Source organism: Rattus norvegicus, chromosome 2 (assembly GCF_021556685.1).
Source record: "Rattus norvegicus strain SHRSP/BbbUtx chromosome 2, alternate assembly SHRSP_T2T, whole genome shotgun sequence".
Lineage (NCBI taxonomy): Eukaryota > Metazoa > Chordata > Mammalia > Rodentia > Muridae > Rattus > Rattus norvegicus.
The window spans coordinates 30,138,054-30,165,822 of NC_141535.1; the positions used below are offsets into that span (position 1 = coordinate 30,138,054).

The 27,769-nt window shown below is 40.5% G+C and overlaps 2 protein-coding genes across 7 annotated transcripts in view; one reads left to right on the plus strand and one right to left on the minus strand.

The window, feature by feature from the left end:
- Positions 1 to 727: 727 nt before the first annotated feature.
- On the minus strand, positions 728 to 7,048 carry Nsa2 (NSA2 ribosome biogenesis factor). Its single transcript, NM_134415.2, is given in 6 exon segments — positions 728 to 966; positions 1,481 to 1,673; positions 3,243 to 3,422; positions 5,012 to 5,162; positions 5,237 to 5,424; positions 6,948 to 7,048. Coding segments are annotated over 6 exon segments (783 nt in total). The 5' UTR covers positions 6,951 to 7,048; the 3' UTR covers positions 728 to 898.
- A 118-nt stretch (positions 7,049 to 7,166) lies between these two features.
- Positions 7,167 to 27,769, plus strand: part of Gfm2 (GTP dependent ribosome recycling factor mitochondrial 2) — a 38,757-nt gene continuing 18,154 nt past the window's right edge. For 5 of the 6 annotated variants that reach the window (XM_087617784.1, XM_087617808.1, XM_087617805.1 and 2 more), the window contains 10 exon segments: positions 7,167 to 7,245; positions 10,873 to 10,956; positions 11,871 to 11,955; positions 14,083 to 14,140; positions 14,861 to 14,958; positions 17,553 to 17,678; positions 18,524 to 18,612; positions 21,692 to 21,780; positions 23,706 to 23,766; positions 23,970 to 24,149. In XM_087617784.1, the coding sequence (XP_087473910.1) occupies positions 10,894 to 10,956; positions 11,871 to 11,955; positions 14,083 to 14,140; positions 14,861 to 14,958; positions 17,553 to 17,678; positions 18,524 to 18,612; positions 21,692 to 21,780; positions 23,706 to 23,766; positions 23,970 to 24,149 (849 nt within the window). In that variant the 5' untranslated portion in view covers positions 7,167 to 7,245; positions 10,873 to 10,893. 6 annotated transcript variants of the gene reach the window in all.

A 27,769-nucleotide genomic window follows, 5' to 3' on the forward strand; every position in this document is an offset into this window, starting at 1 on the left:
TTAATTACATTGCCTGTATTATGAAAGATTTTAAAAAGTAAAAATTTAAAGCAATGTGGTGATTATAGATTAATATGTACTCTTAAGAACATGGATTGAGTTATACCTCAAATCATGACTTTTCAATTTAATTAACTCCTACATCTCAAGTCACTGGTACATGTTTGAAAGTTATGTAACCCAATTATTTTTTAATTTTTAAGATTTATTTACTGTAGCTGTCTTCAGACACACCAGAAGAGGACATCAGATCCCATTACAGATGGTTGTGAGCCACCATGTGGTTGCTGGAATTTGAACTCAGGACCTCTGGGAGAGCAGCCAGTGCTCTTAACCACTGAGCGATACCAGCCCTTATCTAATCTAATTCTTCACACTCCCTAGTTTTAGGATATATGAAATGGTGGACGTACACTTGAGTTCACTGAAATACTACATAAGGTATTATGAGTGAAGGCACTGAGTTGTGAAATTTTTCATCTAATTTACCTTTTTTTCAGACTTTAAATGTAATATTTTAGAATTTTAGACACTACCATGTGTTTAAAATGCTTCACATCTTAGGATTAGTGGCAACAAAATGGGAAACACTTGACCTTTATGGGTACTGTCAACTACACTGGTGGCTTTTTAAGTAATGACAAACTTGTATTGCTGCATACCTAGTCCTTAATATGCTTGCTACTCAGTCACTACATTTTATTAAAATGTAAGTCATTATGCTCCATGCCAACTGTAAATTGGGCAGTGTTTTATTTTCCTTTACAGTTTAATAAATACTTCCTGATGACTGCACATGGGGTAAGGCTGATTGGTAGTTCAGAAGGATCACAGCGATGGTGTTTTCCTGACACTGTAGTCTTCCGTAGTGAGTGGAGTGACTTGTATGATGTCACTGTCAAACCAGCAAGACTGCATTTATGCACCCATCATTTTCAGGATTGTTGGTAACTTGAGCATACTTTCCTAAGGAAAACCAAACCAAAGGAAAAGGAAGGAATGTTAACAAAACTCATCTTAAAACTTTTTGTCTTAAAAAATTTCTAAATACCATCTTAATATAAGAAATGAGCAGAAAATAAGCTAATTCAGGATTAAGTTATACACTTGTTTATGTTCACAAATCACAGCCAGCTCCATTTTTTTTTTTTTTTTTTTTTTTTGGTTCTTTTTTTCGGAGCGAGCCCAGGGCCTTGCGCTTCCTAGGTAAGCGCTCTACCACTGAGCTAAATCCCCAGCCCCTCCATTTTATTAATACATTAAGTTACTGTTTACTTTCTGATGGCTTTTTTCCCCTAAATGAATTTCAAATCAGTCTAACACCTTTTTTAAAACATTTTCAAACATCTAAGTTTGTAGATAAATCTGGGCAATAAAAGTGGAACTGAATCAGAGTTTCATTTCTCATATCTCTAGCCCAACTTCCAAAGTTTGCATTAGGAGTACAGAAAAGCAACACCAGATGTAAATTTTTACTTACCCCAAATGACCTTGCCTCCTTGTGTCACAAGGCCCAGCTCGCTTACATTCACTTCAATGACTGTCCCTTTGGTGATCACACCCAGGGTTGTATATAACGGGGAGGAGGGGTTCTTTTTCACACCGAGTATAGGCAGGCAAAAGGTAGCTTTCAGCTCAGGGTGTGTGACATGGGCTTTTTTGAAACGTAGACCCTAAAAATCAAACACAAGAATGCATCCAAATGGTGAGTAAGGTCTTTAGAATCCTCATCTTTTCTAAGTATCTCTCCTAGGGAATGAATAATGTCTTAAAGCATCAGAGTAAATAAATACATTTCTACAGATGAAAAGTGGCATAGTGGATAGGAAGATACACACAACTTAACTTCCCATGTCAGACTGTCACGTCAGTACTTGGAGTCTGTGTCATGCTTACTGAAGGACAGTATGTGCCAGACACTGCTGCAGCGCACTAGTGCCTCATTTATACATGCCAGCCTTAAAGAGCCCTCCATCTTCAGTCAATAATGGAACAAGGGTCTATACACAGCCTTGAGTTTTGCTTCCAGATTAAATAATTCATGGTAAACAGAATCAAACCTACAAGCTCCAATTTTAGGATTTGAAATACTTTAGCCACCTTAAAAGATGGGGAAGCAAAAGGGATTGAGTGTAGGCTCTTAGCTTTCTTTATGTAGATAATAACATGATTCAAAGGCTAGAGAATATTTAGAGAGAACCTTGTTACACAGATGTCACCCAGTCACCTGAATGGGATCCAGTGAGCACAGTATTTTAAATATCAGAACTCCGTGAAGTCTAGCCTTATTTTTACTTAGCAGAAATAAAAGGAAAATGGTGTTAAATTCTTAGTTTTGGAGTATTTGTGAGAACCTTCCCTTCCAGGAAAAAAAAAAAATACCAAAATACACTCCAAAGATTATAAATACAAAATCAAAAATCAAGGGAATCATGATATAGTCTAAGAGTGAATAAACATTCTGGGCTTTGTAGCCAGATAGTCTTTGGCCAGTAACTGCACTGTTCTAGTAAGCATGGCTGTTAGCAGTGACTACAGCATTTGAGTCCAATACAAATTATTCAGATTGAATGTTAGGATCAACAGCACCAGCATTCCTGTTCAAAAGGATTCTGAGAAAAAGTAATTATGTTCCATACCTTTCAAAGCAGGAGAAATTATGGGGTGTGGGAGAGCTTAATATTTTGGAGATAATCATTACTACTCTCAACAGAACTGAAGCTACTTTTATAGCCCCTTATAAAGATAAAATAATTACATGAAGGACACTCTCAAAAGCAGTAAAACAGACATTTACCTCACTAAATCTCAGCTGATCAATCCACTGCTTTTTGGTCTTTTGGCTAAGACCAAATGTAAGCAAATGTCCTTTGTGTAGTGGATTGTCTCAAAGGCCTGTATCTGAGGCCTAGTACTTCAGGCATACAGCAGCTCACTTGTTGAATAAGGAAAATAACTATAAAAATAAAGAGCCTAATGCATCACGTTTAAATACAGGAATTCACTGGCAATGTGTTATACAAAACTCATTTCAAATCTACTATGAATCTGACTTCATCTGATTCAGCTTTGATTCATGGAAAATGCTAATTCCTACTACTTAATTAAATTAACAAAAATAGCACAAGATACTGTTCAACTGTTTTTCACACCAATTTTAATAATTTCAGGAAGCTGTAATATACTTTATCCAGCTTAACAAGGAGTTGACAGTAAGGCATCACACTCCTTTAGAGACTTACCATTGGCCTAATGAACCTTTCATATTTAGGTGGTTTTCTTGTAAAACCATCACCAACAAAGCAGACTTTTGTAACCATTCTCTTCCATGCCTTCTTTTTTCTTTTTCCTGTTCGAATAACTTTCAATACTTCTGTTTCTCCTTGGGCACGAACTTTGGGTAGAGGGACCTCCCATTTTCCCTAAAAGTGTAGGTTTATATTGGGGAGGGGGGGAGATAGTAAGAATAAGTCCAGTGTTTTTGGTCATACAAAATAAAAGATTCACTTTCCCATAACCATTCCACACACTTTCATTGCTCAACTGCTTGAGAAGTCTGTGCTGTCTCTTCACAAGCCATAATTGGCAAAACCAGCTAAATTTGGATATCATGGGCACATTAAAAGTTGTTTGGCTAACCTAAAATCTCTTCACACCTTGTTACACCTGTAAGGCAGGGACTTATAAATAGTGTGTGTGCTTGTTACTAGTTACAAGCAGAATATCAGAGGACTGATTCCACTTAATTTCTTTGTTATTTTCCCCTAAAATTTATAGACTTTATTTCTTCACTAATAACATTGGATGCTTTGTATCACCCCAGAATAAACAGACACATAAAATACAAACCATACCCCTAAATCTAGCAGTGTATGGCTGTAGAAAGTCTTCTGGACTGACATTACTAAGACACGGGTTCTAGGACGTACAGCACTTCCCAGTGCACTACCAACAATAATGATTTACAACCCCCTGGACTCTAGTCTCCATAAGACTAGGTAATTCAATATATTCACTGAATAGATATCCACTAGTGTCTTCAGGAATAGTCACACCATTATAATTTAGGATATTTACAAATTGAAAAAAAAGATTTCAATACTGTGTATTTTCCTATTAGATTTCTTAAATCTACTCACAGGATCTTAAAAATATCTATGTTCTTTCTCTAGGGGGCAGAATTTTAGCTAGTTTTATAGTAATTGTAAAAAGGTATGTAAAATTCTACTGGAACCAATTTTGACACTGCAAGGCAAAAAAAGTTGTGTTTTTCTCTAAAATAGCACAGCAGTACAGATTTTCAAATGTAGTAGATCATTACCTACTAAATTTGCTTTTAATTAATTTTTAAATGAGAGATGTATGACATTCTAATGGCTTACAGGGATTCAGAGAGATCAAGTTGGCCTCAAACTTGCTATGTAGGCAAGAATGATCCTCCTGCCTCCCTATCCCTTATGTGCTGGGATTACAGACATGCTAGGCAGATACTCATCAACTGAGCTATATCCACACCTCCCTCTGATAAATTTTGTTCAAACTTAAACTCTAAAATTCTTTTAACCAGGATATATCGACCTTGGTGACAAGACAGCAAGTTTCTATCAAACTAAATTTACAAAGTGGGCTGGAGATAGCTTCAAAGAGCACTTGCTGTTCCTCATAGAACTTGTGTTCAGGTCCCGACAACCACAGAGCTGTTCATGACAGTCAATAATTTCAGTTCCAGGGGACCTGACATCCTCTTCTAGCCTTTGTTGGCACCATGTGCTGTCATAAACACACACACACACACACACACACACACACACACACACACACACACACACAAATAAACAAGCCTTAACTCATCAAAATAGAAATAAAAAAATTACACAAAAACATTCTAAAACTTCAACATCCTAATAATGGCACTAATAGTTGCCCTTAATGTTTCAAATTAAATTGGAGACAAATCTAAAATCTCAAATTTAGATATTTCTCTCGTGAAAAAAAATTTTTTCTTGCTTACCGCCTTTTCTTTCCGCTTCTGCTTAATCATGTTGGAAAGTACTTTTGCTCTTGACTGCCCCTCTCTGTCTAGCAGGTAGGCAGGGACTGCTCCCTGTGGAGTCTTCTCGTCATCCTTCTGCTTGGTGTTTCTCTTCTCATGCATCTTAATGCTACCAGAAAGGACAGAGATTCAGAGTGTGCTTACTAATTATCACCTAAGTAAGAGGTAGATGGAACCACTTACGTCTTTTTCATTTGTATTTTCTCAGCATGGCGCTGTTTATGGTAGAGCTTAGCCTTCAGGCCGATCATTTTTTTTGCTTTCTTTGAACGTTCATGGGCCTCCCGACCTTCTTTCTTTCTCTTTTTCTCATGGTAATCCAAACGATATCCATATCGTTTGCGGTGCAATTCAATATATTCATTTTGTGGCTGTAATGATTCAAGAAATGTTACCTTAATTTTTGCAAATTTTGATAAGATTATTCTAAGATTTTAATATGATAAAGGTAAATATATTTTTACCTTGGAGAGTGTTCATGTGCTTACACCTGCATGACTCTCAGTGAGAGCTACTATTTAATGAAGGAATTTATTCAACATATGAGGTTACTACAGGATTTAATTCTCTTTTCTTTACACAGTAAGGTAAATTATTTTCTGTTTTTTTAATTAGAAAATGCTATTTTACTAAAAACATAATTTACATAAAAGAAAATTTACCATTTTTAGTTGTGGGTACATAGTTATAATTCCTAGTCAATTATACATCTCAGTACCCATCATAATCAAGATGGCATATTTATTTTCCATCATCCCAAAATGTTCCTTTGTGCTACTCTGAGGTCACTCTTCTTTCCCCATCTTCAATCTTACATTTTTATGGTTTACCCAGTGAGTGGAATCTACAGAACATACATCCTTTTGCATCTGGCTTCTTTCGATTAGAATATAATCATTTTGTGTATACCAGTTCTTAAATATTTTATAGTGCTTGGTCATATCCCAGTGTGTGGATATAAAATCACTTCTTTATCCATGGGCTATACGATGTATATTTGGACCGTTCATTTTTTTCCTTTGATGATTAGGAATAAAGTTGCAATAAATATAGTTGAATTCAAATCTTTCTATGAAAACTGTACTGCTATGTTGTCTTCTAAAGTGAGTGTATTATTTTGCATGTTGTAAGTACTGTAAGGGAACCCTTTTGTGTTTTAAATTGTTTCATTGTTATATATTTGGTTGTGAGCCTAGCCTTTAACGGCTGAGCCATCTCTCCAGCCCTGTTTCATTGTTAACAGTGAAACTGTCCTCAGCATTTATTTACATTTGAACCCGCAAAAACAAACAAAACCTACGATACAAAGGGCAAGTCTAGCTCAGAGAATAAAACTAGGTAACAAAATCACATCAATTATGCAGCAACTTACAAAGAAGGTTTAAGGCATTCCACTTTAAAAAGCAACATCAGCATAATAAGAATGGCAGGTCTGGCATTTATAAAGAGAATATTTGGATCCGCAATTCATTCGCCGTTTGGCTTTTTGCAAAGAATATAGTATACTGAGCATTAAAAAGGTGTGATGTGATTATACAGTTAGTATCACAAGTCTCAACTGTATTCTATTAGGCTGGCACTGATGCCACGGTAGGTCAGAACTTTTTTTTTTTTTTTTTTTTTGTTCTTTTTTTTCGGAGCTGGGGACCGAACCCAGGGCCTTGCGCTTCCTAGGTAAGCGCTCTACCACTGAGCTAAATCCCCAGCCCCCTAGGTCAGAACTTTTAACAGTGAGCTCTGTGTTCCGGGTCCAGAGGCTAAGCATTCCTTCGCGGAAGCTACATCTCCCTCCACAGCATCTCAGTTCCTACCAGGCACGGTCCTCCTGACTCGACAGCCCAACCACGCTAACTCCCAGGCCCTCCGTCGCCGGCGCCCGAGGAGGCCTCCTTACCATGATGACAGCCGCGAAGCAGCGGTCCGCGACCTCCCGGGTTCTAAAAACTTCTTAATCCCAGTGTTACCACTGGCCCACGAGCCTGCTTCACTCAGGCCGGAACGGGAAAGGGTAGTCCTTTAAGTAGGCCGAGTGAAGCTCAAGCGCCGCACAGGAGTTCCGTGTTGTCTCTCCGTTCTTAGGTAGAAGAACGGAAGTTGGTGGCCGGAGGCTTTTAGCTGACGTACCACCGGAACTGGAGGCGGAGGCTGCCTATGGCGCTTGAAATCGGGATACGCGTAGCTTCTTCCTGCGGGTATGAAGCTGGTTGAGGCGGTGGGATTTTGTAACCTGAGGCCGTTGCCAGTTTTGGAGTGGACGGTTTCACTCTTACTCCCCGCCGTGTGGCGGAGAGGCGAATCCTCTAGCATAACCATGCGCCCCGTCGGTGCCGCGGTCTGGCTGGTCTTTCACTGCTGACCTTGTAGCTGCCACTGACAGCGGGCCCTGGACGACCACCACGGGACCTCCTGACCCCCGGCCGTGACGTCTGCTGGATTAGGGACGTTTGTCTTCATCCTTTATGGAGGAGGACTGATTTGTTTGTTTGTTTCTCTCCTCTTGCTAACGGATGGACAATTGATTGAAATTTATTATATAGAAAATAAAACTACTGGGCTAGCTGTCAGGAAATCAAAAGATAATTTTGGTTTTGTGGAGGCCCAAGACTTTCCCCCTAAACTCTTGAGGGCTTTTTATTTCCTGTATTCCGGAACTAGGAATAAACAGGCTTGAGTTGTGGGTAGGAATTCCCAAGAAACACATCGAATTAAGGGCAGTTTTACCTTTTAGAAAAGTGTGGGTTTTGTTTATTGGTGTTTTTTTTCCCATCTTATTATTTTTTTTAATGTGTAGTGCGTTCCTGGTGCCCTCCGAAGCCAGAACAGGGTGTTGAATTATAAAAGATGACTGGGAGTGCTAGTAGGTGCTGGGAATTGAACCTGGTCTTCTAGAAGGGCAACCAAACTTAACCACTGAGCCATTTCTCCAATCCCCAGTTTTACCTTTTTACTGTAGTCACAAAGCACACTAATTAACTCCGGAATTAACTCCAGTTTGGAATTACCAAAATTAAAAAGTGCACAGCTCAAAAAGCTTTAGCACTTGGATTCAAACTGTTTTTTCTTTTTTGGTATTTTCGAGACAATGTTTCTCTGTGTAGAGCTGGCTGTCCTGGAACTTGCTTCATAGACAAGTCTGGCCTTGAACTCACAAAGATCCGCCTGCCTCTGCCTCTAAGGTGCTGAGATTAAAGGCGTGCGTGTACCATAACCACCAGGCTTTCCCCATAGTATAATGTGATTTTTATTTTGTTTTAAATCAAGAGCTAGTGCTAAATATCATTCATGGGGCTGGGGATTTAGCTCAGTGGTAGAGCGCTTACCTAGGAAGCACAAGGCCCTGGGTTTGGTCCCCAGCTCCGAAAAAAAGAACCAAAAAAAAAAAAAAAAATATATCATTCATGTATTTTCAGATGCTGTAAATTATATACTTTCTCGAGCTAGAATATGTTCCCTCTTCCCTCCGTTGACTCCCTTGCCTACTTTAGGTTTTTTTAATTTTACAGTTTTAGTGAAGCCTCCCTGACATCTCCACCATAGCTGCTCCATTTCCCTTTGTGGATTAATTCTTTTCTACAGCATCAGTGACAATAGGATGTATATTTTTTATTTTTCAACCTCCTCCCCCTTTTGTAGCCCTCGAGTTGAATAGAGTCAGTGTGAGCGCCATAATTGTCTTTGTTCATTGCTTTAAACAATTAAAAAATTGCCTAAAAAAGCAATTTTAAACACAATGTTTATTAAATGTGTGGGTTTAATTCTCATGCTATATCTGTGCTGTCATCAATGAAAGACTAAAGCGCTGAGATCTCTAGTGCTTTATCTAAGATTTTAGAAGACCTGAGATTCCAGCAATCTTCTAATAGTGAAACAGTTTTTAAAGACTCTGTTGAAATGGAACATACAAGCAGGAAGTGGATAGGATACACTGTTGGTGTTTGCCCCAGTGGGTTTTCAGATTCTGAGCACACATATTTAATCAATTTCCAGTTTAAGAATTCCTTTAACCTGAGTCTCGCATTCCTGCTCTTGTCCCAGCAGTCACTACAGTCACCCTCACACACATGGCATGCATTCATAGGGACACACATGCATAAACAAAAGTTTTACATCTTTTAAAATTTCTTGTGCCTGAAATAAATGTAATAAGATTGGTAGCTTGCCATCTTCTGTTGAGCATAAAAAGGCCTGATGTTAATAAGCAACATTTTACCTAATCCTACATCATACTTTTGCAGAAATGTTAGATAGGATACAAATTCGAAATGAAGTGTGTTACTTAGGAAACACCAGTGCATAATAAATATTATATGTAGACATCTTCTCTTGGGGTGGGAAGATACAGTTAGTACAGTAAGAACTTAATTGAAGGCCGTTTTCACCGGGTGCTGTCAGGTCCCCTTTCCTATGGTCTCAGCGACATCGATTCTGCTTTTTTCATTAGGACAGGCTTTCTCCGTGTAGCCTGGCTATTCTGGAACTCACTCTGTAGTCCAGGTTGTCTTCCAACTCAAAACTCCAACCTTCTCTGCCTCCCAAGTGTTGGGATTAAAGGCGTGTGCCACCATGCCAGGCTAGTTTCAGTAACAGTTTAAATTCTGCTTACATAGGAGTACCTTTTTTTTTTCCCCTTTTCTTTTTTTCGGAGCTGGGGACCGAACCCAGGGCCTTGCGCTTGCTAGGCAAGCACTCTACCACTGAGCTAAATCCCCAACCCCATAGGAGTACCTTTTATGATTGATCTGAAGTGTCACGTCTTTTTTTTTTTAATACATTTACTTTTATTGACATGATTAAGTGTATCACATTTATCTGTTTGTCCATTTCATGTGCCAATGTGAAAACACTTGCATTTGTGTATAGAGGTCACAGGACAACTTATAACAGTGGGTTCTTCCCACCCTGTGTGTCCCAGGGATCGAGTTCAGATTGTCAAGCTGGGGGGCAAGCGCGTTTACCTTTTGAGCCATCTTGGTGGCCTCAATCACATAATATGAAAATTCTGCATAAATGATTTAGCATTGCCTCCCGTGTCCTAGGCGTCAGATACCTCTGTCGTCTTCTATCACCTTTGATCTTGTACTTCAAGCCCAGAGAAGACTTGGTAAATGCTGGTCTAAGGGCCTCTCGTGGTGCTGAGGTCAAAGCCAGGGCCTTGACAGAGCAAGCAAACGCTGTACCCGGGAGCTGCACCTCAGGGTTAGTAATGTCTGCAACGTGAAGCTGCTCTGTCTGCTTCTGTGTTCAGAGGAAGGCAGCGGGCTTCCCTGTGGCTTTGTATATGTTTTATCTTCACATATGTATTGTGAAAAATCACAATAGCTAGGCTTTGTCGTCAATGAGAAACTACCAAGTTTCTGTGAGATGTTTATCATACATAATTCTAAATACTTACCTAAAGTATATTTCTGTTTAGTTTTTTAAAATTTCAGTAAATGTACTTTAATCATATCTTGAAGTTTTGTTTGTTTGGTTTGGTTTTTCTTTTAACAGTGTCTTACTATACAGCCCAGGTGATCTAAACTTTGGCAGCCCTCTCGGCTTCCAGAGTCCTGGAATTATAGGCATCTACCAAACCCTCTGCCCTTCATATCCTTCTTTAAGAATTAAGATGTCTTTTTTTTTAAAGGAGGACAGTTTAAGCTTAAGTAAGAACTATATGTTTCATTTAATACAAAGTTTTACTTAAATGATGCATTGTGGTTTTGGTAGCTAAAATTATCCCAAGTTACTTTCTAAGACATACAATTCTATTTGTTATATAATAAGCATTACCGACTTGTATATGTTTAGTTTTATAATTCTGTTTGTCTTTTTTTCAGAGAGGATTGTAGAAGACCACAATGTTTACCAACTGGAGGATTTTTGCAGTGAATCGTCAGAAAACGTTCAGTGTGCACATTCATGTAAGTGTTTCCTACACAAATGGATGTATTTAGCCTAATTATTTTTTCCCCAGAGGTTTAGTATGTAGCTCATTCCAAATCCAGTTTGGGTAGACTACGTTAATGAAATTGGTTGGTTATGCAACTTAAAAATTTCCCTAGCAATGAAAAGAGCATCTGCTGGCAAAATGAAACGCTGGTTTCATGAGGTAATAAATGCTGTGTTTGGAGGAGGCTCGTGTTTCTCTCTCTTCCAAGAGTGGATACTTCTTGCTCACCCTTAACACTGCTAAGAGTGTGTGTCCCCTCCTCCCGTGTGCATGCATGCATGTGCGTGTGTGCAGCTGTCTGTGTTTGCACATGCATTTCTGAGAAGGTAAAGTTCTGTGACATTATGTCAGGATATAGCGTCATTATTAAATAGTGGAGGTACAAATTTCTGCAGAGCTATTGAAGGTTGACACCTCGAGTTTCAGGGTAGTCTCTGCCCTGTAAGGTTTATTCTAACACGAGATCTCTATATATTTCGTATGCTATTACTTTCCTTTGCATTGCAAATGTGAATCGTCAAGTAGAATGATGCCCTCTGTCACTCACCCCTGGACTCGGCTGTCTCGCCTCCAGCAAGGACCCAGCAGGGAGCTCCAGAGAGCCTGTAATCCAGTTGATGCAGGCCTTGCCAGTTCATTTTGCTAGTTTAAAATTACTTTGCAGCATTTTGAGGAATGTGTATTTCCACTGAAAGAGCATAGAGAGATTCTTGTTCTGTAGTGGAGGCTGGCCTCAAGCTTAAGATCTTCCTGCTTCCGCCTCCTGATTTCTGGGATTGCAGGCATGTGTCACTGCACCCAGCAAGAATATGTATTTTCTGTTTTCTATGTTTGATGTGTATTGAAAAAGTAAAATTAATGTCAATTTCTTTTTGTCTCTCCTAGACCACGTGTTACTGTAAAATAAAAGCTAATTTAAAAAGATCAAAGACTCAGGTGCCTCTTACAAGAAGCTACAGTTCCCCACCAGGTACAGATGTTAAATTCCTCTAGTTCACTTGAAACCTTGCTCTCTCTCCTTCCTTCTCACATTATCTTTCCTTTTCCTGAAGAATCTTGCTTCTTAGAGGTTTCCAGCCTATTTTAACTTCTTGGCTATTTCCTTGAGATTCTTAGGTGAGAGGGTTTGGGTAGATGTGAGGCAAATGGGTACCAGTAGAGTTCTGTTCCTCCTCTCCAGGCTTCTGATGAGCTGAGCAAACGGAGAGTGGGCGAGGTTATAGCTGGCTCTTAAGTTTAGTGTGTGACTCTCCTTATTTTTAGTTTATTGCTGATTTTTATGTTAGCATGCTTTCCGTTAACGGAGATTTACTAGAATAATTTATTCTGAAGGACTTTAGAAGTTCAGTTACCTGTTTATCTGGACTATTAGGGTAGAGGCAAGACTACTAGAATCTGGAGTGGCTGGGAGCCTGGCACTTCATTCCTGTGGCCTCCTGTGTTGGAAGTAAACAAATAGTACTGATTAAACAGCTTAACTCTGTTGCCGTTCCTCTGAGCAAGTTTCTCACGTGCAAATAACAAAGGGAAACATTACCAACTGGCTGTCGATTTACACGGATTTATGAATTCCGTGGGGTGTGCTGTTAGTATGTATGTGACTTTATGTTCTGCCCCTGCTAATTTAACTGTGGCTTGTACTTTGTCTGTGGACTGCTCAATGGAGTTTTAAAAATGTAGAACTGAGGGCTGGAGAGATGGCTCAGCGGTTAAGAGCACTGACTGCTCTTTCAGAGGTCCTGAGTTCAATTCCCAGCAACCACATGGTGGCTCATAACCATCTGTAATGAGATCTGGTGCCCTCTTCTGGCCTTCAGTCACATATGCAGGCAGAATGCTGTACATAAAATAAATAATCTTTAAAAAAAATAGTTATTTAAAAAAATGTATCGGTCCCCAGCTCCGAAAAAAAGAATCAAAAAAAAAAATGTAGAACTGTTCTTATTTTAGAAATGTAAAATACTTGGTTTAAAATGCATTGAAGTGGAGATTAACTTCACTGTAAGACTTGCTGCTTCGGTATCATTATTGAACTTAAGCTGGCATGGAGTGGTCACTGTGGACATCTTTCATGTAAGAAATGACCATATGCCTGTGTGGTGGCTCATATTAAAACCCTAGCACTAACAAGCCTGAGAGAGGAGGCTTGAGAGTCTAACTCCAGGAGGAACTCCATACAAGATTCTGCCTCGAAAACCTTAGATAAAAGCTGGGTGCTTTCCGAGGAAGGAGGATCTCTGTAAGTTCAAGACCAGTCTGATCCCCATCACAAGTCCTGGGCCAACCAAGAGTTCATAGTGAGACACTGCCTTAAAAAAACCAAGCCAAACTAAATCAGCCAAAGAAAACAGTAGATAAATAAAAGAGGAAACACTGCTTCACCATAAGGAAGTATTGGGATCTCTCATCTCTTTTCGACGGATCACGCTCAGGCTGTCCATCTGTCTCTGAAGGTGTCGGGCTGGCATTGCTGAAGGGAAGAAGGCTCTTATCTGTGTGGCAGCTCACTAGCACTTTCTCACTCAGGATTCCTCACAACTTACAAATGCAGGTTTCCACGTCTGCGCGGTTACGTTTCTCCTTGCATTTAGGTCTGCTGTTACCTTACCATGTTATTATGAACACGAACTCTGCTGTCCTGCAAACAGAGGTGTAATAAGTAACTGATTAAATAAATCTGTTTGTTTTGTTTTCAAGATATGGTTTCTCTGTGTAGGCCTGGCTCTCCTGGAACTCATTCTGTAGACTGGCCTGGCCTTGAACTCATAAAAAATCTACCTGCCTCTGCTTCCTGAGTGCTGGGATTAGAGTCGTGAGTGTCCACTGCCTGGAAAATGCGTATTTTTTAAGGATTTAATTTAGAAATTGTTCTGTAGGTTTGAGTTAGAAAAAAATTTGTATCTAGAACTTATCCCATCAATCACGCTTTCTTCCTTACTGGTGACAAATGAATCCTAAGTAAGTGTATGTTACTGAGCTTGACTTTGCTTGGTCTGGAATGTTGTATTTGCTTTCATTTATTTTGTATGTTTCCATTTATAAGTTAAGAGAAAAACTTAATAATTTCACAGTTTAATTTGAATCCTCTTTCTATTAGGCATTGTAGGAAATGAAGTCAAATCTCTTCATTCCATCATTAACCCCCCTGTGGCCAAGTAAGTACTGTCCTTAGGCTGCTGTACCAGAGGCTGTTGAGGAATTCGCAAGTCTTCTCTGACAGGCTTTACTAGTGACTTATGTAATTCCTGTTGCTTCTATATAATGTTAGTATGTATCTCAAAAGATATTTTTTCTCAGTTAAATATTAAGAAGTTTTGGGCCGGAGAGATGGCTCAGCGGTTAAGAGCACTGACTGCTCTTCCAGAGGTCCTGAGTTCAAATCCCAGCAACCACATGGTGGCTCACAACCATCTGTAATGGGATCTGGTGCCCTCTTCTGGTGCATCTCAAAACAGCTACACTGTACTCATATAAATAAAAATTAATAAAAAAATTTAAAAAAATATTAAGAAGTTTTAATGTAACAAAAACGAGTGTATATATTTTTAAGATCATCATTAGCCCTTTTGTTACTTAGCTATTTTGTGTGATAATGTGGCAGTATACATCCACGGGAGTGGGTGTAGAACACAAGAGGGATGTGTGGGGTGAACATGAGCAAATCCTATCACACGTGTGAGAGTGTCATGGTGCTGCCCGTCCCTTACCATGTGTGCTGAGGAGGTGTGCTGATAAGAGATCCAGAAGGAGGTTTTGTGTTTGTCTTTGTACAGAATTGCATGTATTATAGGAATACAAATAACTTTTGAAATGTGCGCAGCATAGATGTTTCAGTTGAAATATGCACCTCATGCCTTTTCCTCCCTTTTAAACAGAATCCGTAATATTGGAATTATGGCCCATATTGACGCAGGCAAAACCACCACCACAGAGAGGATTTTGTACTATTCCGGATACACAAGATCACTGGGAGGTTAGAATGGACTCCTCCTCTTCCCAGACCCACCAGCGAGAGCATCAGGGGAAAAGGTTTTGGTTAAGAAGTCAACTAGAGTGTGGCATAGAGTATGTCCAAACTACAGCATTAAGATAAGGTAGCTGCAACATCACCAGAAAGTCTTCAGAGACTCAGCTCAGCACTGAGTCCCTCATGGCTTCATCTGATACAGGTCTACTGGAAGGTGGTAGGACAGAACCACACTTAGCATTAGATGTTTATACAAGAGCCACTCGAGTGAGAAGACTCAGTTCCAGTTCCAGGTTTCATGTAAGGGACAGTCTATACCCAAGTCAGGGAAGCCCAAGATGTGTAACTCCAAGCTACACTTAGAGTTTACCACTAAGGAAAAGAAGGAAGAAGAGGAAGAAGATGATAAAGATTGTGTGTGTGTGTGTGTGTGTGTGTGTGCCATAGCCACATAGTTGACATACTTCTATTGTCTAATTTCCAGAAGAAAAGAGAAAAGCTGGAAAGTTAAGGTCAAACTGTTATATGGAAAGGAGCTGATTTTGTTGGTCCTTAGCCCACTGCTTCTTCTCTAAGGTCTACAAGCTACTGCTCAATATAGCTCTTGCAAGTTGGACTTACTTCAGACTTTGTGATTTTATGGGCATCAGTTCTTCAGAGCATTCCTTGTTTATTTTTTCACAGCTTCATGTGTGTAGATACTGTATTTTCATACATCACTATATTCACTTGTTCACCACACCTTCCTGCTCAACCCTTCTTCCCAACTGGTCCACTTTTTAATTTTCATGTAAGTGTGTGAGTGTGTGGGAGCAGAGCTGTGAGTGTGTCTGTGAGAATATGTGAGTGAATTTATGAATCTGTGAAAGTGTGAGTATGTATGTCAGTGAACGTGTGTGCGTGTCACTGAGTTTAACTGAACCTGTTGCTTGCATGAGCATAGATCAGGGCTTACTATTTTTAAGTAATGCTGGGGAGTCCCATGATGGGTTCAGGAGGTCTAGTTATGATGTGTTCCTATTAGGAGCCATTTTCCTAGACCTTTGGAAATGTAACAGATTGGATGCTTAAGGGAGGAAAAGATCATCAAGATGATGGTGTGTTCTTAAACAGATGCTACCTGGATTTTTCATATGAGATTCTGTGTTAATAAGTATATGCTGGCAGCATTTTGTGAGCATTGCCACGCTGCTGTTGCTTCAGAAGTCTGATGATAATCCTTCCCTTATACCCCAATTTGGATACTGGAAGTGAGGGTAAAGAAGTTTCCATTTTTAAAAGTTGTAAGAGGAACCAGTTTTAAGTATATTTGCAGTCAGTATAGGTTAAGTATTCTTTGTCTAATGTGATTAAGATATTGGAAATAGTTCAGATGCTACAATTTTTTGTTTAGAAATGTTTTCATGAACTTACTTGATTGGAAATTGCTATTCTGGAAATCTAAAACTGGAAGTTGGAAACACCTCAAACTCTGAAGCATTAAGAACTGATTTTAGATGTCTGAGGCCCAGAGCTAAGTTGTTCTTACTACTAAGTTCTCTAGTTTGGCAGCCTAGAGCTCGCTTTGTTGGTTAGAAGAATCATAAGAAATAACGTGAGAAGGTGAGGCACACCTTTAATCCCAGTGCCAGAGAGGCAGAGGCAAGCAGGTCTCCATGGCTTCGGGTCCAGCCTGCAATGTGTAATGAATTCTAGGCCTGATAGGGCTGCACTGCACAGCTAGGGTTGTCACAGATACATTTCTTTATATTCCTTGGTGTTGGTGGCGTGCGTGCGTGTGTGCGTGCGTGCGTGCGTGCGTGTGTGTGTGTGTGTGTGTGTGTGTGTGTCTGCATGGAGGGGGAGAGAGAGTGTGTGTGTAGTGGGAAGCTAGATAACATTTTTGGGGTCTTCTATTGATATAAGTACATAATATTATCCTATATTCATGAATTTTGAATTGTAAAAATAACTTTCATGTATTTGTTATCTATAAATTTACTCAGAATAAAAGGTGTAATTCAAGAATCATTTGGGTGAGCTTTTAGGATTCAGTTTAAGCATGTTTTATACTGAGGACTTGCAGACGCCTCCCTGCTCTGGAGAATAGCAGTGAGAGTCTGGGGGTGTTTTCCACTCTTCGTGCAATGTCCCTGCTATCTGGCTTTATTGGGTTGGACTAGATTTTATTCCCTGCCTCATTTTGTCTTTGTGACAGCCTGGCAAGGGTAACTCTGTTATGTTAGATTTGAGGACCAGGATAATCAAGGGATAAGAATAAAGTGAGGAAGGAGCCTATGAGTGGACTTGGTTCGCCTCTGCCTCCTAACAAGGGATGTGGCCCACAGAGAGAGTAAGAAACATCAACCCAGGACTGAAGGGCAGGATGTGTGGTTTAGTCAAATTAAAGACAAAAAAACCTTCCATGACACAATTACTAATCTCCCTGCAAAAGCTTTTCTCTCACAAGGGTTTTATATAGAGAAACAAAGGCTCTAAGTATTAAGCTGAATATTTTGGGTTGCTTTTCTCAGAGCAGATTAAGTTATCCTGGGGGTGTACTGAGGACCAGTGTGGCACACTTCTTTTGAGGTAAACTGTGGCCTCTTTTTCCTGACTAGATGTCGATGATGGGGACACAGTGACGGATTTCATGGCTCAAGAGCGAGAAAGGGGCATTACCATCCAATCAGCAGCCGTGACTCTTGACTGGAAAGGGTATAGAGTCAACCTGATTGATACGCCAGGTAAGACGCAGCTTTACCATTGCAAAGAAGCTGGGCCCTCAGGCTGTTTCTGAGTGTTGTTTTTTAAATTACAGTCAAACCCATTAAATCTCATTTTAAGTGTACAGCCACGTCTTATTCACTACGTTCACATCACTGTGGGACAGATCTCCAGTTTCTCGTCTTCTAGACCTGAAACTGTCCTTAGTAAGCAGCAGGTTTCCTCTGCCCCCTGTCCCCACCGTGCTGCTCCTTACGTCTGCAAGGGCTCTTGATGCCTCCTGTAAGTGGAACCACACCCTGTTTACCTTGTTGTGATTGGCTTTTTTATTTCAGTTAGTATGAAGCCTTCATTAACAGTAATTTCTTCCTTTTATGGCTACATAATATTCCTTGGTGTGTACTTATCTCTCAGTATATATGAGGAATTGATTTTAGGATCCCATGTAGATACCAAATGTTTAAATCCCTTATAGAATCGTATAATATTTCCATAAAACCTGTATATATCCTCTTGTATACCTACATATCTTAATACAAGTGACTACTATGTAAATAGCTGTTATTCTGTATTGTTCAGAGAGTAATGACAAGAAAAATGTCTGTCCATGTTTAGAACGGGCACCTTTTTTCCTGAATCTTTTCAGCCCATAACTACATCTCCAGACTCAAAACATGTAGGTGCAGGGAAGCGACTGTCTCTCCCACATTTTGTTCGCTATGAATGTGGGTGTGCACATAGCTTCTTGAGACACTCCTTTCAGTTGCTCACTTTCCTTTGGGTACACTCAGGAGTGACCTTGCTGGCCCACGTGACTGTTCTAGTTGGGTGTTGAAGATTTTAAGTGTCTCTTTTCTTTCCTTAGGTCACGTAGACTTTACCCTGGAGGTTGAGCGCTGCTTGAGGGTGTTGGATGGTGCGGTGGCCGTGTTTGATGCCTCTGCTGGTGTGGAGGTAAAGCTGGAGCCAGAGTGAGCGCAGAACAGCAGTGTGTGCTGTGTTCTGTACAGTGTGGCCTGTGTCAGGATTAGTCCGCTGGAACCCTTTCTGTGGGAAATCTGTGTCAGTCGGACTGTGATGGAGGAAAACCAGAGTTTAATAATGAAGTGAGACTCAGACTTTCCTCAATGGAAGGGAAGTTAGTGTTTCTGTAGAAAATGTATGAACGTTGGTGTGGGGAACCAGGAGGAGCCTGGGATGCTGTTGATTTTAAGCTAACAATTCCTCTGCATTAGTGTGTGGATTCTGTCAGAAGTCACAAGGTCACTAAGTGAGGGTCAGGAGCAGGGGACTTTGTTAGTCTATGTGTAGAAACCAACAGAGTCAGCATCCCTCTGAGTCCAGGCCAGAGTGGCATGGGAGGAGTAGACGCCAGCTGCTCACGTGGCACGGCAAAAGCACTGGAACACTTCATCTTGTGCGTTAGCGTCCCTCTGCGCTACTTTGGAGGATGGACAGTGTCTGTTCTAGGGCAAACCTCCTTTTCCTCCCAGGGAGACACCGCCTGAGGAGATTGTTTACTGTATACTTCTATAGCAACCATCCCTCAAAGATGAGCGGAGAGCACAGTTGGCACTTGTAGCAACACACAGAAGCATGAATAGTTATCTTCTCACAGGTCAGGTAAACATTCTTAGACTGTGGTGGTAGCACACCTTTAATCCCAGCACTCAGACGCAGAGGCAGGTGGATCTCTGGGAGTTCAAGGGTAGCCTGGAGTATAGAGTGAGTTCTAGGATAACGCTATACAGAGAAACCCTGTTTTGAAAAGCAAACCAAACAAACCAAACAAAAAGCAACAACAACAAAAACCTCGATTGTTAGAGGGGCTACCGCTCATTTCCAGAGTACCTGCCAAGCGTGTATGAGTGCCTGGGAACAGGAAAGTCCTCTGTTAATACGGCTTATTGATAGGAGAGGGAATTGTGCTAGTTATCTTGTTTGGTTTGTTTTTTATTGCTTCAAACAGGGTCTCGCTATGTACCATGTATGCAGACCATGCTAGGCTCAAACTCACAGAGATCCATGCCCCTCTGCCTCATAAGGACTGGGATTAAAGGTGTGTGCCACTACCTGGTTTGTGCTGTGTTTATAGGCGTGAGTTATACTATCTTTAATGAGTGTACCCTTCAAAATTGGCTTTGGTGAATATAGTTCTGTCCTTAAAACTATTTTAATTAAGTTGTAAAAATCAGTATCTTTTTAAAAATGGGACAAATTGACACAATACAATATGCTAAGAAAGATAAAACAAATATATGTTGTACTCCTGCTCAAAATGTTTGACCCATGTCTAATCATAAGACAATGATTAATGAAATCTAAATGAAAAGATGTGTCAGGAACAACTACTTACAACTTTTCAGAAATAAAACAAAAACAAAATCCTTTTAATATAAGAATCACCAATAATTAAGGGGAATCCTGAAGAACTATTCTAGATAACAGAATTTTTAAAAATCAAGAAAATGGATGTATTTTTAAATCCTTGGTTGCATTCTCGATTTAAAATGAATTAGAAGAGATCATTGAGGAACACAGAGAAACTTGAATTATATACTATGTGAAAAAGTTATTTTAAGCTATGTTAAGCTTAAAATGTTTTGAGTGTGATGATTATAATAGATTATTTAGAAGATTCTTATTTGAAAGGTCATGCAGCTATCATCCTATCTCCCACCTACTATCACAGCCCAGCCATATCATTATGAACTTGGTCTGTATGCAGGCTAGCAACATAAGATAGCGTTTTATATGCTGAAGAATGCTGGAAATTCAAAAGAGCAACAGCAGATATTGACGACAGTGGTTCAGCTGGAGCTCACAGTTGTGACACAATAGCCTTAGAAGACTGTTTGCAGTGTCATATGAAGTCATATATACATCTGCCTTAAAGTCTAGTAATTCTGTATCTGTCTCCAAGGAAGGGAACATTATTAACCAGGGATTTGTTCAGAATGTCTGTGGTGGCTAGAATCACAGCAGCTCCGAGCTGGCAGCTCTGTAAGTGTTGATAGAGAAGCTGGTCTGCTGAGTCAAGAGATAAGGTGGGCAAGTCAGAAGCCACAGTTATGTGAGACTCATGAACAGGCAGAAATAATGTGGACCTGTGATGATGTGTAAGGACTGGTTTCTTCCAGTGGGCTGGAGAGATAGCGTGTATTGATCTGAGTTATACAAGGTCTGTTTCAAGATTATCTACATGTTTGGTCTGTGGAGTTTGCTGTGTATAAGTTTTACCTGAACAACAAAAAGCTAAACATTAGACGTTTTATGTTTTTTTAGGCTTACGGATTCAGTGAGGTACAGATGTTTTAGTACAACCAGAGAAATTTAATATGTACAGACATAAAATCAATTAGAGAAAAAGCATATGTGAATGACTTATAAATATAGGTAGTAGTCTATCTTTCACCTTTATCTATTGTTCACACGAACATTCAGATACTCAATGAAATGTGATTTTTATCACCACAGTGTTTTTATTATATTCTCATTTACCCCTCAAGGCAAAGGTCCCATGTAAAAGCCTGACACTGGGAGGTGTGCTGGCACCTGCCTGGAATCTCAGCACTTGGGAGGAGGATGGCGGAAGATCTGGAGTTAGGATCAACCTTGCTATGAAGCAAGTTCCAGGCCAACCAAGGCTTTTTGAAACCTGCTCTAAAAAAATACAAATTAGCTCATTATTATATACTGGGAAAATGAAGCAAGATAAAAAGTAAGGTCTTTTGATTGTAACTTAGATTCTCTCCTGAGAGCTCTGGACATCTCCGAGACTCTACATCACCTTATCTGGGAACTTAGTTTACCTAATCAGAAGCACTGGTCTCCAGCAGTGTGAAGCATCTTCCAGTCACTCCACCACATCCCCTTCTGTTCTCCCAAGAGCAAACAGGGTCCCAGGAGATGAACCAAAGCGGTTCTCCCTCTCTGCCAGCATCAGGCCCAATTCCACACCCCACAGATTCGTGGAGCCTGTCACCCCATGTCTCCAAATAGCCACTGGCCTTTCCTCTAATTTTTGCTTTAGGCTCAGACTCTCACTGTATGGAGGCAAGCTGACAAACACAAGATACCCCGGATCTGCTTTCTAAACAAGATGGACAAGACTGGAGCAAGGTATTTGTAGACTGCTTCATAGGCTGCTAGGGTTACAAAGCAAAGACAGGAACTCATGGGTTAGAGCCTAAGTGTAGGAAAAGCAATTTTTCCATATAAAGTATAATTATTGTATGGACTCTTAACAATTTAAAGTAATTTCGAAGCAGCTCAATTGTAGTGGAGATCTGCCAAGTGATGAGTTTCTGGGTCTAATGTAGCACATTTTGTACAGTCCTGATGGAGGGCGGAGTCTTTTGTTCTGTTCATTCTTTTTTGAGCTCTACAGCATAACACCCTTTCTCCCGAAGGCTGCTGTGATCTCCTCGTTGCTAGAGTTAGAGAGTAGGATTGATTCTTGTAGTTAACTCAGAGAATGGTGTCTTTCTACCTCTTCTGATTTTGTTTGGATAGTGAGTATTAGGCTCAACAGAAGGAAGGGCACTGGGGAGGAGAGTGTCCTGTGAGGCAGACGATGAGCAGGCGGAGTTGTAACAGTCATACACTGAGGCTTATGGAGTGGCAACCAAGATAGATACATTGTCCCGGCAACAGAGAAGCAGAAATACATGAAGGATGTGGTGAAATGTGAATAGAAATGCATCAAGAATGTTAAGGATTGTGGAGGAAACATGAGATGTGGTAAAATTCAGCTGTCCTTCCCAAGATTACTCTTGTGTGCCCTGTGGTTATGTGGCCCCCCTGGCAACTTAAAGTTCCCTTACTTACTAATGGCACAGCAACCTGTGCTAGGCTCATGTTTGAATCTTTCCTATTTGGGACTTCTTGTAGTCCATATAAGTACTCGTTGACTGGCCTCTGTAGTGATGAAGGTGATGCCTGGATACTAGGCTAGTTCTCAGAGGTGTTGGGGCCATGGACATGTGTAGTTTCAAAAAGAACCCACACTAAATCCAGCTAATGTGCCAGCATCACCCACCCCCATGGCTAGCCCTATGCTGCTATCTTGCCCTGGTTCTCTCAGCTCGATTGAGTGCCTGGAGCTGCCACTCTCATTTCCCAGGCCATCTGCCCCTGGGGCTGTCCACCAGAGTGCCAGCTACCCTCACTCACACCCGTTAGCCCTGGGAAAAGGCAACACTAGAGACAATATACCAGCCAGATTTATAACCATAAATCTCCGACCCCAAAATGCTTGCGCAAAGAACACACAGCTCAATGATACAGCAACCCAGTGATATAATTACAAGCTGCACGCTTAGATCAGACATGTTTCACCTCACCCCTCTGCTGTCCAGCTGTGAAATCCCTGGGCACGTGGTTCTGCTCCCTCTTCTTCTATCATCTTCTCCCTCTGTCCTCTATCTCTTCTCCCTCCTTCTCCCACCTCTCTAGAACTTTCAGCTCCGCCTTTCCCTCCCACTGCCCAATCACAGACTGTAGCCTTTATTTGACTAAGATTTCACCTGATCTCACCTGAGTACTTGATCTACTCTTGAGGGAGCAGAAAATACAAACAGCAACCCACAATATGCGTGTGTTTATAATTCTGCCTGTGTGTCAACAATAGCATTTGCACCATAGGCAGCCATGGTTAGCATAAAAACAAGCACCATCGCATAAGACACTCATACCTAAGATTAAAACAGAGCATTAGTCTGGGTCTTGGAAGAGAACCAGTAGTGTAGATGATTATAGAAGAAAATCTGTAATTCAAATGAGTCTTGCATTTAACTCTAATTAATTAATTGTGTGTCCTTAATTAGGATCAAAACGTGGTTATATGAAGCTTGCAGTAATAATTGTTAGACTTGCACGTGGTGAGATAATGGTCACTATAAATACTCGATTGCTGTTATCAGGTTTCTTAGGATAAACTGCTCTGTAGGAAGCTGATGGAGAATAAAGAATATTTTAGAGAACATTCTTAAACCTGTTCTGAGAGGTTTTTACTGTTTCTAACGGGGTGCTCTGCTGTTTTACAGTTTTAACTATGCAGTTGAAAGCATCAGGGAGAAGTTAAAGGCAAAGCCCCTGATTTTACAGGTAATTGGTCAATTAATCCCACATTCTGATGGTTCCTGGTCAGTTTATGGTAGCATACACATGTCTGAGGCATACTCAAGTCATAAGTAAGTACGGCTAAAGATTTCAATTGAAACAGTGAGGTAGAAGTTGAGGAAAGTGATGATCCTGGTTAGTGTTGGCACCAGCATGGTGTAACCACAGACGCTCACTCTGACTCGCAGCTGCCAATTGGGGAAGCCAGGACTTTCCAAGGAGTGGTGGATGTGGTAAACAGAGAAAAGCTTATTTGGAACTCTGACTCTGATGACGGAAAAGACTTCGAGAGAAAGCCCCTCTCAGAAGCGAGCGATCCGACATTGCTAAAGGAGACAGTCGAAGCAAGGAACTCCCTAATTGAGCAAGTAAGTACTTTAGTTTAGAATTCCGTGTTCAGTGACTTTTGTATGCAAAAAAATTACATATTTAATATGTAAAAACAGCGAATGGATATTAGTGCTACTATGTCTGCCACCCACATCCAAGATAAATTAATAACCTTGTTTCCTGTTATCTATGTGTCCTTCTTAGTTGTTTTTCTTTTAAGATTAATCTATTCGTTTATTTACTTGTGTGAGTGTTTTTCCTGCATGTGTTTGTGTTTGGCATCTGTGTGTCTAGTGCCTAGGAAGACCACAAGAGGGTGGCAGGCTCCTTCGGAACCGGAGTTCTCAGATGCCTGAGAGCAACAGATACTCTCAGCTGCTGAGCTGTCTGCTCCCGGGCCCGGCCGGGTTTGGTTTTGTTGTGTGTGCTCAGAGGTGAACCTAGACTTGCTGGATAGATGGTAAGCATGTGCTTTACCGCTGCACTGCAATCCCTGCACCCAGCATGTTATTTAATGTTAGCGTTAGTTTGCATATTCTGTCCTTCTGTGTGGAGTGATACTGTCTGTTTTCTCGTTTTATGTTGTGATGCAGCTTGTCACTGTTGGTACATGTGGTGACAGTTCAGCTTGAGTGCTGTGTGGCGTTCTGATCGTGATTGCAGTCAGTGTGTCTGCTTCCCAGCAGACTGACTGAGAGTTGTTTCTCTTTCTTGCTGCTGGAAGTACTGTGGCTGAACTTGTGGTGGCTACATCTGTAGTCCCTTTACTTCAGGGACTGAAGCAGAAGAATTGATGTGAGTTTAAGGTCAGCCCAGGCACATAGTGAGTTCCAGGCCAAACTTTCTCAAAGAAATCGGGTGAACAGAAGCCATGTTCTGTCTCCTGTGCAATGAAATATTTTCCTGCCTATTTTCTACTTTATCAGATGTCAGATTACTTAGAAAAATTAAAGCCATCAATTTATTCTGGTTACTAGATAGCTCAGGTCTGCATCAATTCTCAACACTTTCATAGAACATAGCAAGATAGATTATTATGTTACAATATTTATATTAATATTTGTGGCAATAAATAATACATGATATGCTTCTTGAATCTTTATAGTAAAGTATTTGAATCTTTGATTTTTTTTCACTTTAAAATTGAATTGGTCTAAGTTTAACATAAATGTTTGTTAAGACATTGTCTTGACTGTGCTGCCCAGACTTCTCTGGAACATACCATCCTGCTGCCTTATATTCCACCATACCTGCTTAGTCCAGACAGGTTCTATCAGCATTTTCTAGCATTTATCTATACAGGTAGATATTTCTAGAGAAATTATTTGCCATTTATAATTTTTAGTATTCAGTGACTTTATAACTGACATAATGTTTGGATAGTGGATATTGAGGGCCTGGTGTTTGCTAGGTTTAGGACTTTACATGTACTGTTTTATTCTTACAACCATGTATCTTCCCACTTTACAGACGAGAAGTCAGAATCTTAGAATGTTTAAATAAGTTTTGCTGCTAATAAAGGGCAGAGCTGGAATATGAACTCAGGACAGAATCAGATCAGAGCTCAAACTGCTCCCACCTTGCTAGACTGCTTCCTCCTCTTCCTCTTCTTTTCTTTTCTTTTCTTTTCTTTTCTTTTCTTTTCTTTTCTTTTCTTTTCTTTTCTTTTCTTTTCTTTTCTACATAAGGGTTTTCCTATGTAGTCCTGGCTGGCCTGGAACTTGCCTTGTAGAACAGGCAGCCTTGAATTTACAGATCTGCCTGCTTCGGCCTCCCAAGTACTGCGTTCAAAGGCTTATGTCACCATGCCTCCTACTAGATGGTTTCTTGAGATTAATAAGGCATAGAAAGAGCAAGCGTAGAACTGGTATTGATCATGAATTGGACACATAATTAGTTCCTTTTTGAGCGTATGTGTATGCACGCACGCAGTTTTAATATGGAACAATTATAGGCATAGAGAAGGATCTTATAATCCAGATGGAGAGCCAAAACATGATTGCACACATGGCCTTCACTACAATGTGATAGTATGTGATGTACATAGAGAAAATTTGAGGTGTCAGTAGCTAATTACAGGTGCTAATTATAATGAATGTGGATAGGGCTGGTGAGATGGCTCAGTGGTGAAGAGCACTGACTGCTCCTCCAGAGGTCCTGAGTTCAAGTCCCAACATTCACATGGTGGCTCACAACCATCTGTAATGGGATCTGATGCCCTCTTCTGGTGTGTCTGAAGACGGTGACAGTGTACTCACATACATACAATAAATAAATAAATCTTAAAAAAAAAAAGATGAATGTGGATAAAATTTAGAAAATAAGACCACCTCAGGTACATTAGCTACAATAAGAGAAAACCCACAAGTGTGTATTGGTGACTATAGAACAAGTGTAAACCTGTGTGCTGAAGTGGGAGCACACGGATTAGTTGCCATTGAAAACCATGTGAGAATGGCTGGAAAGAGCAAAGGACCCAGATTCTACACCCAGCACCCAGTTACTCCTGTTCCAAGGGATCTGACACTGTCTTCTGATCTACACGGGCACCAGGCACACATGTGTATGCATACATAAATGCAGACAAAACACTCATACACATAAAATAAATCCTTTAAAAAGAAAAAAGGGAAAGGAAAGGAGACCATATGGGATGGAGGCTCCTCCAAACATTTCATTTGGGGTATCTGCCCCCAAAGAATTAGAAGCAGTATCTTGAAACCACCCTGTTCCTAGTAGTAGTATTCTTAGTAGGTAAAAAGCAGAGACAGCCCAAGTGGCCATTAACAGATGAGTGAATCAACAAAATGTGGGCTGTTGTTCTGTTTTAAGAGGGAAGGGATGCTAACACCAGATGCTACGTCAGTAAGCCTGAAGCCACTCTGTCAGGGAAGAGCACCAGCTACAAATGCCGCCCGCAGAGCCCTGCTTGTGAGGTGTTAGACAGTGCTCAGAGGCAGAAAGTAGACCGGTGCTTATCAGAGGCTTGACGAGGGAAGGATAGGGGTTGTTTGCAAATTTAAAAGTTTAGGAGATTGGCCAGCAATACAAATGAGCCTGGTAGTACTGAGCTACACCTAAAAATGATTAGGATGGCAGACCGCTAAAGTGGCTATGATGGTGATTTTAACCACAGTTAAATCGACCCTTCTTCAATCGAGACCCTAAGTGTGAACTACAATTAGCTTTCTGTCTCTTAGGACAGCTTTAGAGGTGAAGCATAATGATGATAGTGTAGCTAATACTTAAGGGCCACTAACGGCGTGTTCTGAAGGAATTGGCTATTGATCATTACTACAGCCCTAAGAAGAAGTGACCAGGACCAGCAAGTTGTTGTTCAGTGACAGGGTATGAGAAACAGAAGATAAAAGCTGGTGTACAAAGCCTTGCACAAATTTTGTCCTGTGCCAGGCAAGTTTATTGAGAAGTGCAACATCTTATATAGCATTTTCAGAGTGAAAAATGGCCAACGTTAGCAGAGAGCTAAGTCAGTAAAGTTGGCAAAGAGAACACAGCTGCCTTAGTGCTGATAACCACAGTCCAGGGGGAGGACTCAGATCACAAGAGAACGCAGCCTTGACTCCTGTAAGACCCGGGCTCCAGCCCTACACCAGCCTTGCCAAGTCCACTATGGACAAGGACACAGAACTAAAGTACC